Raw genomic sequence first — 12,844 nt, forward strand, 5'->3', positions numbered from 1 at the left:
AAATAATTAGTTACATCGATTAGTTACAACTTCTTCTCTACGGTTCTACTGTGTGAAGTCTCGTGCAAAAGTGGAAGGAAGAAACTGGTGCATCGAATCTCCTCGAGGCGAATGTCAACTCCCGCGTGTTCGCGTTTCTTTTTTTTTTTTTTTTGAAATCTATTTTCTTTTTTGGCTTTTCTCTCTTTGTTCCCCTCTCTTTTCGATCGCTACCCCCTCCCTCCCAGGAACACCCGAAAAAGAAAAACCGAAGAGCTTTTCGGCTCGGCCGATACGTCGATTTTCGACGGAAACGATTTGACCTATCGAGGAGGAAATAGACGAGAGAAATCTTTTACCGCGGCGGTGGTCGGATCGCAATGATCTTCACAAGCCCATTCACAAGCCTCCCGTAAGACAATCGTCCCACCACCCACACGGAACTGATCTAATCGGACGTAAGCAATCGGCCCCGGAACTATTTTTGCAGAACAATGCCTGATATCGTTTCAGTAAGCCTTGGATATCCATGCCTTACAACCCCAAACTTTCCGACCGTATTTCTCGAGTACTATGTAACACATCTCAATGAAACAAAAAGCATATAGTAGCTGCATGTTTACTCTACTCCACAGAATTTTTTCAAAATTTTAGGTTACTTGGTCAAACTTCTATTCGGGCTTGAACTACGTTTAAGCAATTGGTTTAGAGGATAGTGATTGCGCTCCTCGATAACATCGTACATTATAATAAATTAGGGCTCGTACTGACTGTACTTTTTTCAAATGATATTGTAGTAGCTAGAGGCTTCAAAAATTTGTCACAAGTAACAGTTAACAAATGATAAACAATCGGCGGTTACAAATAACAACGTTTTTAGTATGCGTCTCTTAGGGGGTAGTTTCAGTACCAACTCCCACAAACAATGTTCTCCTACCCCGTACGGCGAACCAAAAAATCCGAAAAAATTCTACATAGTACAGCAAACATGCACCTACCGTTTCCCTTTTATTTCATTCAAATATCTCACACAGCATCCGATTGACCCGGCCACAAAGTCGGAGGTCGAGTCCAGACCCCGAAACGTTCCAAAAACGGCATTCCAGCCCCTTCCGGGCATTGTTCCGTGGGTGTAAATAATAAAAATGGCGCCAGGGCCGAGCGACCATATCCGGTCGTATCGTGGATTAACCAGGAACCGGAAGTGTGTAGGTGGAAGCTTGCGAGCCGGCCACCGCTCGAGATGGACGAGCCGAGAGGGCTTCCATCGATTAGAGACCGACCTGTGTGACCGGATCCTTCATGATGAGTACGTCGGTGACTGTGCCGAACATCCCAAAGTACTCCCTGAGCTTCTCGCTGCTGGTCTGCCATGACAGCCCGCCGACGAACAGTTTACCCGGCGCCGGGTCTCCTCCGTTCGGCGTACTCCTGCCGGAGCTACCAGAATGGCTACCGTTTATAGGCACCAAGGCATTGTGGAAATCGTGCTCGATCGCACCGTTCGCCGCCTCCATGCCGGCACTGAAACACACAACCATACACCAATTAGGGGGGAATCGTTTGCGCAAGCTTCCAGAGAGACCGATCTCCCGAGATCGATCCTCCAGTTCGCAAGGTCCGACGCGTTTCGAGCGCCGCTGTGCTGGCAATTATGCGTTTCTCCGAGGCCTTTCGCTATGATTGCGCCCGCGCACCCGTGTTTCGACTCATCTGTCATCGGTAGGCCGCGGATCGTATGCATTCGTGACAAAAATGAATGGTAGTAAAAACTGTTGTGAAATTTACAACAGTGAAAGGATTACAATAATTTTGAGGAAGTTGTATCATTTTCAACTCTAGGTAGCAAGATATTTTTATTCGGCTTCTGCCCTTTACAATCGATGCAGACAATTTTTATTCTGCACACAAAATCCGTGGTGTACTCACGAAGAAACAGGAGGAACGACTTCACGCAGGACAAGCGCGAAAGACTTCACTTCGACCGTGATTTCAGGGTTAATTAACCGGGGATGAAGAACCAAGTTGTTCAAAGATTTTCGCGAGGGGTTGATGGGTTCGATTAACAGTTTAAAAGACAATCGGGTGATCGAGGGAGGTCGGCTATTCCTCTGATTCCGGTCCCAGGTTCCGTCGATTAAATCTCGTTACAACGGCGCGAATAACGAGAAGCCGACGCTGTTCTCTCTCTCTCTCTCTCTCTCTCTCTCTCTCTCTCTCTTCGCCTCTCCCCTCTCTCTTTCTCTACCGTATCATTGCATAATTGACGGCAGGCTCCGCTGGTGTTTTAATTACCGGCGGGCCACGCGGCGAAACGTTCTCCCAGCGGTTGGCTTTTCACCGGTAATTTATTGTTCGGGCCCGGAGGCAACGGTCGGTTCCCATTTCCTTTTCGCGTTTACGTTGATGCCGCGCGCGGCTTTGAATATTTCAAACGCGTCGAACCGCCCCCGTTCCGATCCGTTCCTCCAACAACCCCCACACGTTTCGTCTTTCGCATTCTTCCCGGGCGCGATGTTCCATGGGAAAAAGGTTCCCACTCGAAACTCTTTTGCACTTTTGCCTGTTTCCATTCGGTTCCAGATCGTGCCGTTGCTGGTGATGCAGACCTGCGTGGCCATTATCGGACCCCTGTTCTCCCTGCACAGGCTGTTTATCACCACGATCGACGTCTGGTACGTTAATTAAACTCATGGACCGATCGGTTCGGTTTCATTCCGTTCCCTTTTGTCCGCGATTTACCCGCCCGGAAGCGCATTAATTCTCAATTAGGCAATCCCTCTTGTTACGTAGCGGTGCCAACAGAATTTTTAAAATGGCCCTTTAATCCTCCGACCCTCCCTGGGCGGTTGCTGTTTCCCTAGATCAAAGGTTTAGTTAACAATTTTATTTTACAATTTTATTTTGTAGCTCCGGGTCAAAATGGAAATCCTATTTTTTCGGCGGTTAAAGCATAATCCTAGAAGAGATTGTTAAATTGCGTTACCGGGAGTGATTTCTTCGCGCACAATTTCAATCGTGCTATTGGCACGTTTATAACACTGAATGATTAAGATGACAAAGGTGCTACCATTTTGTTCACACAGGCTGCCCGACTACCACCGTTTCGAGATCCCACCCATTCCCCAATTCTTCGACCTACGAAAACCTCGGGTCCTCAAGGTAGGCACCTTCTAATTAACCTTTCTCCGAAAGCTTTCTCACGAGATTTACTCAGAAAACGAGATACAAATCGATGCATCGATGTGTTTCCTACCTCAGAAACGACAATGCACATTAGTTATTAATGACAATTAGTGATCGAAACTTGAAACAGTGAAAACGGAAGAATTTTAGAATAATATTGTCGACTTATCAAAATGACTAGGAGTCGAAAACAACTTTTATTGAACGGTTTGTTGTTGCAATCGATGCACAAGATTTCTTGTATCTTGTATAAGAAGTATCAAATTTTTGGTCTAAATCGCTACTAAGACGATGTATGCGAAATTAATTATTATCACGACCAATAGAAAAAATATTCCCATTTGAGGATGTGCTTAACACTAGGTTTACGGAGCACTAAAAGTGACTATTTTGCATTACTTTATAAAAATAACAAGAACGCGCTACCCACAATATTAAAATAATATATACCCAAAGAAACAAATTTGCTAAATAATTTCTCACGTATGCGTGCTTAGAATCATAACAATTTTTAATTAAAAATATTAGCGTTAACGAGTAAATGTAATACGCAGCCGAAACACTGCAAGTACAGTTTACAATTGACTGTGGGTAAATTAACTCCAAAAATTGCAAAATAAAACCAGAGAAAATTGCATATTCACATTTCCGTTGTATGCGACGGAAGCAATCGTTTAGCACTTCCCGAGACGTGAATCCTTTGCTTGCCAAGGGTGGCTACGAGTCAACGATCAACCGATTGGGAAAATAAAAAGTAGTATTTGCGCGGGAGGGTGACCATAAAGTCGTCGAAGCAACCGAGGCAAAACACGCAACAACGTTTTCCCCCACCCCGTTCCATCCGGCAGGAGACGCGCGTTACTTTCGCCGTATAACGCGTGGATGTCGAATCGATAGGGGTGAAAAGACGATGCAATATTTTATTTTCGCTCCGCTGTCACCCTTCGTTACTCGTAACTGGCATCGATTCGGCGGTCCCGCGAGGATCGAGCCCGGTGCGTGTATCTGTCCATCTTCTTCATCCATCACAGTCATCGCGAGTACTACCGATCGCCGTCTATTATCGATATTCCCGGCAGACCCGAGCCCTTCTCGCGTTCACCCTCTCGCAACTCTCCCCGTCCCGCCAACCCCTCGTTTTCCCGGAAACTCGATTCTATTCGTCGAAACAGGAACGAATCTGCGGACGGACGCGCGTGGAGGAATTCAACGCGGCACGCTGACAACCAATTAGACTTAACCTGCCATAACCCAGGTCGTCTCGGGTCCGGGCGATAGTGCGTGCGACGCGGAAGGGTTGAAAAATGTACGAGACTGGAATTGAAAAATATACAGCAAGACTAGACTTAACAATAGGCTTACGGGACCCGTCAAAATGACGGGTTCCAATACTTTTTAATTTACAATTATTAAGATTCTAAAGATACATCAGTCGGGAATTATTCAACAAATTTATTTCTTTGCGTACATGTTGTTAAAAAAATGGCTAGAAATTTGAGCAGCAGATTCTTGTCATTTGTATGAAGTAATGTAAAATAGTGTTAAAGAATATACAATATCACTGGATTTGGAAAATACACAATACGACTAGACATCAAAAATATACAACATGACTTAATCTCTCAAGTACTGCACGCCACTATAGTGGTTCCCGTGGAAAGCATCAGTTTGAACGGTACGAACCACTATAGTGGCTTTTAACCCATCCGCGGCCAGGCGTGCCGTCCCTGAGAGACAGAGTTGTGGACGAGTGCGCCGTACTGGGAGAGTGAGTCACGGACGAGCGCGTCATACTTAAGAGGTTAAGAAGAATTACAAAATCATAGTGAAGAAACTCTCTGGTGATGAAGTGGCAGCGGAACGATAGAATAAGAATAATAGAAAATAAAACAGGGATTCGGAAAGTGCAAATGACAAGTGCGTGACTTCTGAATTACACAGCGTGACGGAGGGTTGTATTGTTCATAGCACTTAATAAGTTGGATACTATCGAAAGATAAGATAATTACGCAAGCAAAAGTGTTGATATAGTCTTCTTGTAAGACTGTCAGTGTTACGCGAGGTAAATCTTCTGGATCATCATGCCACCCTCTGTCTGAGTTAGTTGAAAAATTGTCCCCCCACCCCTTTAGAACAGACACCTTCCGGTGAAAAGTGTTGGGTCACTTTCGCGATTCTCTAATCGAGTGCAGCAGGAAGAAGTTCTACATCGTTCAGATTACGTACATACTTTGTTATTATCTCTTCATCCCTTATGCAACAGGGAAAGAGGATTACACGCGACCTTGAATCGTATCGAACCACCAATGGGCTAACCACACTATTTCATAGCGGTTAATATAAAAATAGGCTCTACTGGATTTCACCTACCCCGACCGAAGGGTGTAGTTACGAGGAAAAATCAATTTATCTACAGTTACCCTATTCTTATAAAATCGTTCGACATTCGAGACCAAAAATTCTGAAATAATTCTCTAAAACTCGTAACATTTTTCTCAACATTTTCCCACGCGACTAACTGGGGGAAAATGCAGGAAAATCCTATTTTTCCAACTATCCCTGAAATAATTGTCACTGAAAGAACGGGATAGCTACCAGGGAGAGCACACCCTATAAACAATTGACCAGGGTGGTTCAAGGTCATTTTTCAGGCTCTGATCAGCACCGTCAGGCGGTTTCCCCGAGTATTTGCGGTCGAAAACGACCTGACCGGTATCGTTTCAGGGCTCTTGACCGAGTCGCGAGCCGACGGGGGTCTCTTCTATGTAGCCCATCGGGTCACGCGAGCGACCGTAAGGAATGCCGTTGGTGGGGTGTCTCCGTAATAGCTTGCCGGGTGCACCAAACTCCGTGCTATATGCGGGTTCTCCTACGGAGGAGGAGAGCAGAGCCTCGACGCGCCAGGTTCAGAGCGAGTCGAAGAGAGGGTGAAGCCGGGTCGCGAGGGTTCGTGGATCAGCATCAGCGGCACGTTGCTTCGGTTCGAGTTCGGTTCGGGTTCGGTTCTACCACGAGAGACGAGGACGCTGGCAAGCGAGAGCACAGAGGTCGCGAGGGAGCGCGCGGACCGGCGCGGAACAGCCTCGAGTGCCGGCGCCGAGGGGCCAAGAGGGTTGAAGAGAATGGGCGTCCGTGTGCAAGCGTAGCGGACCTAGAGCGACGAGGAAGAGATCGTGGGCTAGTAGGAACGAGGACGAACGGTGATGGATTCAAAGGATAGTTGGCCATTCCGTACAATGGTTGTACTTCTCGCGAAAGCCTTGAGAACTTGGAGAAAGGGGACGCAATCTTTGGAAGCAGCAAGGTCGGAGCTAGGCAAAGTTTAGACAAAAAGCCGAGGAACTCCAGCGAGTTCTATCCAGGCAGTATACAGTCTCTCACCGCACCGTGGATTTTTATGCAAAATAAAAATGCAGGATATTAGGACCGTGTGGAAATTGCTTCCTTTTTCGAATAATTTGTAAAAGAATTTAAGAACATCTACTTGTGTATAGGTTACTTTCGACTTGTTAGCGTTCCACTGTTCGTAGTTACATTCTCTACTTTTTAAATTAACATAAAAACACAACTAAAAGAGTTTGGTGCTTTCAATAAAACACGTGAAATGTAACATACATATTGACAAAAATATGAGCTGTAGTTAATTGTTGAATTGAAAAATATTACATTGCGGTACTAGGTACTGCGCAAGAAGAACGTTCAGTCATAATCCCATTCATATAAAATTTCATATTTATCGCAACTTGAACGCGAATGTGCCACGTCTTCTTCTCATCCGATTAACTTCATCTTTTGCGAGAATTATGTTCTTACCCAATGGAAAGATTTTAGGGCGTGAAAAAATCTCGCAAAAAAATTTCACTAGCTACAGCTAAGGTCCACCCTACTACAGCATCAGTGTGTCTTCCACCCCCTGATGAAGCCACTTGCCTCAAATCTCTGACTGGGTCGTTCGGATAGTTGGGCGTTCACGTTCATGTACTGTTCGTTCCTCGGAAGTAGACGAGACGGAGGAACGCGTGTGCTATTGGTCAGAGTGGAAAGGGAAGGGGATCTCAGCCCATGCGTACTTTCAGTCGTGACTCCTTGTTTGCGGTCACGCATACTGATTGAAGTAGTGGGTAACAGATGGGCATCGAGCGCGGGGATTGGGTGTAGCGTACGGAGTGTGCCCTTTACGTCGCGATTGGTCATCTTTTCAGCAACGCACAGTACTTTTCCTAGAGAACTCGTGAAAGGAAACGCGCATCGTCCCGGGAGGTGGATTCCGTTGGCAGCTACTGTTCGTCCTCGAGAAGATGGCACGCGAAATAACAGAAGGGCTCACCGATGCTCCACTCTGGGCTACTTAACAATGAGTATAGGCTCATTTTTGTTTTCCTCGTCGAGCGATTCGGGCCACTGCGAAATACTTGCATCACGAGGTAGGGACATAAAGTAGTGGGGCACAGAGTTCCTGCGTGCCATCTTCCCATGAACGAACGATACAGAGAGCAGTGAGGATCGTCGATATCGCTCGCGAGGGCATCATTCCCATCGCTATAGCCGTCCGAGCTGCGGCGAGCGAGACGCAAAGGGGGTACCCGGGAGAGAAAGAGAGACCGACCGGGGGTGGTTGCGGGCCGAGAGGCGAGAGAAAGAGGGAGGTCAAAGTGAAACGGGGCGAGAGCCGGTTCGAGGGAGTTGGCCAGTGGGGGAGGAGAGGCTGGGAGAACAGCGGGGGCGAGGGGTAAGAGAAACGCGCAGCTGGTGGATCAATACGCCCCTCCGTTCTTGCCCCTCCGAGTTGTCGCGCGCTCCCTTTTGCAACGTTCCGCCCCTACGGGAACGTCTATCGGAAGATGCGACGCTCGTTTTCTCTTTCGCCGCCTAATTTCCCCGTAAACTCGCCTATCTCTTTCTTTCTCTGCTCTCTCGCCGGGATCCTTCTCTAGCCTCTTGTCGCCTCTCTGGGCTACCATTTCGCATTAGCTCGCTTTTTCCTGCGAATCGTGTCTTCCCTACGTGTTAGCCTCCCGCTCGACGGAGTAATCCCCTTTCGAAAAATTCCTGAGGACCTTCTCCCGGTATCACTGCGAATTTCTCCCGGTTGCTTGACCAACGATTTTTTTTTTTGACAAACCCTGCACCTTATGGGGCGAGATAATGCGAATTATCGCGCAGCAGTGATGAACGAGGGGACCCGGGGCTTAGGTTCACGAGTTCTCTGCAGTCGAATCTCTGAAATACTCTAAACTTTGCTGTCTCAACCCCTCGAGATGTGGAGGACAGCTTACTCTCGTCGTAGCTGCGAAATAAATCCCGGGGGCAACGGGTTAAAAGAGGTCAATGGATTGCATAAACGAAGGTTTTCCTCAATCCAAGATTCTAGCATCCTTTCCACGTTTAGTTTGCCGCCGATTCTTAGCTAGTGGATTTTTATACAAAATAAAAATTTTTAGTTTCGTCTAGCCATGATTACTATAAACGTATGAAATCCGCAGTCTATTTATTGTTACGTTTGATACACAGATGGCTGCTAGGTTAGCTGCCAACTTCTCCGTTCGAATTTCCCTCGGCCGCGACACAAGGGAGGGGCGACCACGATTTCCCGGTGGCCGCCTCGAAAGTTTATCCGCGTTGCGTCGCGCCCAGGACGAATTCATCCGGCTGTATCGATGTTACATAATTATTCCATTCTCCGTCCCTTCTCGTCGCGCTACAACGTGTCCGCTTACATCACGCCTCGAGCCTGGCAGATTGAATCTACGGTCTTCCCTCGTTAGCGTCGCGGTCTCATCCCTACCATTCCACAGTGGGGACCATGGCCTTACACGGCGCAGCCAATGGTACTCGCGCCGAGTCCACAGCGTCTACCGCTCCGTAACGTCGCGTTACGTTAACGAGAGAAAATTCCGAGTACATGGCGACGGTGCGGGGGGACGCGGCGAAGGATAATATCGGTCGGTGGCAAAAACGGCTCGGTTCTTTTTACAACGATCGCGTGATTAACGCGAATTAAGGCTTCGCGGAAGTCGACGATTAGCCGTGACCTTTTGTACCGTGAGGAATGATCGCCGTTTTTTCCGGGAGCCTTTTTGACTGTGCAGAAATCGAGATGGCGTCTCTGCGTCACTGGGGAGCGCGAGTGATCAGTAGACTGCGAGTTTTATACGTTTATGACAAAAATGGGGAGTTAAAAAGTGAAAAGATAATTAACTAAAATTATTTCGGAGGAGGGAAAACTTTTTACTTGACTTCTCTGCTTTACGATCAATGACCATATTCTTACTTTGCATAAAGATCGGCAGTCCGTGATCAGAGCTCCTCTGAGCGTTGTTCTTACAGGTTTAGATTTCCGAGTCAAATCAAATTTTCCTCTGCAGTTCGCGAAAACTCCTGTTTCGAGGGAAATGGAAAGAGGTCAGAGGAGTTCCTACAAAATTTCGAATTTCTACAAAATTCAAGGTTTCAGTGCAAATGGCAACAAAAAATGCCAAGTATCTCAACGCCTTTTAGAAACGAGAGAATTGTCCAGATTTACAAAGAAATGTAACTCGTACTCGTGCATGAATGTGAAGTACTTTCAGTATATCACACATCTTGAATTTTCAACTTTGATTTCGTTAAATAAATTACTCTTCTTTTATGGACTTTTCGACGCTGCTGGCACTGAAAGGTTCACTCTGTATCTACCGGAAGTCTAGGCTTTTCAATAATTGTATCAAATAGAGGAATCCCAAACGGGATGATTAGATAACATTATTGACTTGTTGGTTTCTTGAACTTTCTGTTGCTGCAAAGGATCAATGAAAAAATCGTCATGGGTCCTTACGAAAATTGCGAGGTACAGGTCGATAGACAATGTGTTAAGTGTCGCGCGCATATGCATCCCCGTTTGTTGCAACCCGACTAGAAAAATTGACTTTCGGAAAACGACCTGCGACCCCGGAAACGATGAGATAATCGCGGGTAGACAACGCGCTGACAAGCCGAAAATAATACAGCACGGCGCTGTCGCATCTTCGAACCTCTCCAGGATTCCGAACGTGAACTAGCACTTCCGCGACAGCTCCGGAAAATCCGCAGTCGCCGAATAACGACAATGGCTAGGAGATTCGGAGCACGTTCGACCGATTCCATGGTTCTTATCGAAATAATCTTGGATGCGTAACGAAGGGGGTTGGTCTCTGTGCTACAGTGGCGGGCGAGGGCGCGCGCGGCTTGGAAAGGGTGTAGGAAAGCTGGCCGCGAGAATAATTCGAGTATTTTGAGTAGTTTGAATAGACAGCCAATGCCAGAGAGCGGAGGAGTATCGAGGCAGAGCGGCGCGGAGAGGCGGGCAACGACGGCGGCAGACGTTGGCGGCATAGCGGCGGTGTGGCATAGTCCCCCGCTGGCCCTCGGCAACGTCGAGGGTTACTTTCCTCCCTTTCTCTGGCTCCCTTCTTCAGCCTGGCCGCGCTGCCGCTGCTGCTGCTCCCTGCCCTCGTCCGTCTCTGTTGGTCTCGTCGGCCCCCTTCGCTCGCATGTACACGCGGCGGACTCTGTACGCGGCCAGACACGCGCACTGGCCACCCTTCGGCCGCCCTTCCACCCTCGCCCGTAGGGGGTTGGTTCACGGGGGGAGAAGCGCGGACCAGGAGGAGAGGCCTTTCGCTGGTGGGGCTCCCAGAGCCTGGAGGAGAAGCTACCCCCGTTGGTGGGGCAGGGGCAGGGTGCGGAAGCGGCGCCGACACCGAGCGACGCAGTGCCGTCGGGACGCTCGACCGTGCGATACCGCCTCCGCAGGATTTCGGACGTCTCTGCGAGAGACACACCGAGAGATCCAAAAGGGAAAGAAACTCCACAACCACCGTCACCGCCACCGCCACCGCCACCCTTTGAGTCGGGCTCCGTTTCCCGACACCACGTTCGCAACCTCGTTCAAACCGCCTCGTTCGAACCACGGTCTCTTGGTACGCGACACATCGACCGACGCGACCGCTAACCTCCGAGAGGGCGTGAAAACTCTCGCGGCCACCCTGAAAGGTGAATCCGAAACCTGAACAAGAGAAGAGAACGCTGCCGGTGACGATGCTTCAGGACCTTCGTCTTCTGCTATTGCTGCTGCTTCGGACACTTGCCGGGGATATTGTCCTGTCACAGCAGTACGCCTTTGAAGAGTTACTGGTGTGATGGGACATTGTCCTCGTTTGGTGACCCTCGTCGATGGACACTACACCCTCGGGCTCAGTGTGCTTCCTCCGGCCGAGGAAACAACGAAGAGAAAGAGAAATAGAGAGGGAGAAGGAGAGAGAGAGAGAGAGAAGGAGAGAGAAATATTTAGAAGTGTTTTTTTCACGGTACTCGTGCTTCGTGGAAAGAATGAATAAAGTTGTCGAGTAAGTGGATTTTCAGAGGCGTCGAACGAACACCATATTGCCTAAGAGTTCCGGTAGACTCGAGGTGTTTTTGAAAGGTGCGGGGCGTTGCGACCGACCAAGTTTTTCTCTGATAAAACTAAGAACCCGAAAAAAAAGGAAGCGTTCGAGTAGAGCGATCGGCGCGACCGTCGCGATTCGCCGGAAACGATTGCTCAGTTGGTAACGATGGACCGAGTGGACCGATGAAACTCCATTGGACTGTGCGGATTCGCAAGATGGCCGAGCCCCGTCGTGTTTTCTCGGACGCCAGCCTAACCTTCTCTCCTCTGCTCGATAATCTGTTCGAACCGGGTTAGTCGATTTCGGGGAGACGAACCTCGAAATAGAACCGGACGAAAGAACGAGGCATACGGGGTTGCTTGCCCTGAGAAGGGCTCTCTCCTTCCCGAAGCGAGTTTAGCCGTTTGTCCAAGGGGCGCGCGCGTGTCCACGTCGTTTCTATTTCTCCGATCGAAGGACGGTGAAACACGGTGAACGAGGAGAGATTGGCGTGGCCTAGTTTTTTTTTTCGGGGGATCCAGTCTCGTTCCCAGCCCCGAAACGTCCGCGATCAGTTCATTGAATAATGAATCAGGCTTGTTTCCGTGCGCGACTCGGCTCGGCTCGGTGTACCGAATTAGAGCGGCGCCACGACGGGGTAGTGGAGAACTCGAACGGGGTCGATGAAAAGGTTAACGCCGGGTTTAGGTCGATCGTTAGGCTTTCTCTTTCCCTCGGAAGCCGACCCTCTCTCTCTCTCTTTCTCTATCTATCTATCCATCTTTCTCTCTCTCTCTAGATTCTCCCCCTCTAGGCCGCACGGTTTCCCCAGTTTCGATCAGAGTTTCTGCTAGCCACGACGTTCGATCGGTGTCCGAATGACGTACACGGACGCGATCGTAACCCTCGTTCGCTCCCTGCCATGTATACCACCCGATGCAACTCTGGGGGCAACCTCTCCAACGCGTTCTTCGCAAGCCCCCGATCGATTCCCCCGGCTAATTCATCAGACGCTGTAAACAACCGAGCGCTGGCACAGGCCTCTGGTGAACCGTTCACCGATCTCCCCGAGATTCTGTTATCGATTCGGAACGGGGGAGAGGCTGCTCTCCCCTACGCGTAGCTGAAAGGAAGACGTTCCGGACCCGGTCCGGATGCTGGTCGATACCGCGAATCCATCGGGAGGGAGAATCATCCGGCCGATTCTCATCCTAGCCGAGGGAGGATCTTTGAAATGATTTGTGAACGGAGACGGGGAGACTCTGGCCAGATGCTCGCCCATCGAAGAGGTTTTT

General features: G+C 48.9%; 2 protein-coding genes across 6 annotated transcripts in view; one reads left to right on the forward strand and one right to left on the reverse strand.

The window, feature by feature from the left end:
• Positions 1 to 12,844, reverse strand: part of Msi (RNA-binding protein musashi) — a 182,859-nt gene that overhangs the window by 16,590 nt on the left and 153,425 nt on the right. For all 5 annotated transcript variants that reach the window (XR_013082325.1, XR_013082324.1, XR_013082326.1 and 2 more), the window contains one exon: positions 1,263 to 1,503. Coding sequence is in view for 1 of the 5 variants with exons in the window: in XM_076788437.1 (XP_076644552.1) it covers positions 1,263 to 1,503 (241 nt within the window). In the remaining 4 variants the exon portion in view is untranslated. The remainder of the gene's footprint in view (positions 1 to 1,262; positions 1,504 to 12,844) is intronic.
• The window catches only part of LOC143354596 (uncharacterized), a 31,793-nt gene continuing 21,398 nt past the window's right edge, over positions 2,450 to 12,844 (forward strand). The window contains exons 1-2 of the mRNA XM_076788849.1: positions 2,450 to 2,654; positions 3,066 to 3,141. Of these exons, the coding sequence (XP_076644964.1) occupies positions 2,494 to 2,654; positions 3,066 to 3,141 (237 nt within the window). The 5' untranslated portion in view covers positions 2,450 to 2,493. The remainder of the gene's footprint in view (positions 2,655 to 3,065; positions 3,142 to 12,844) is intronic.

The sequence above is a fragment of the Halictus rubicundus genome, chromosome 5 (assembly GCF_050948215.1).
Source record: "Halictus rubicundus isolate RS-2024b chromosome 5, iyHalRubi1_principal, whole genome shotgun sequence".
NCBI lineage: Eukaryota > Metazoa > Arthropoda > Insecta > Hymenoptera > Halictidae > Halictus > Halictus rubicundus.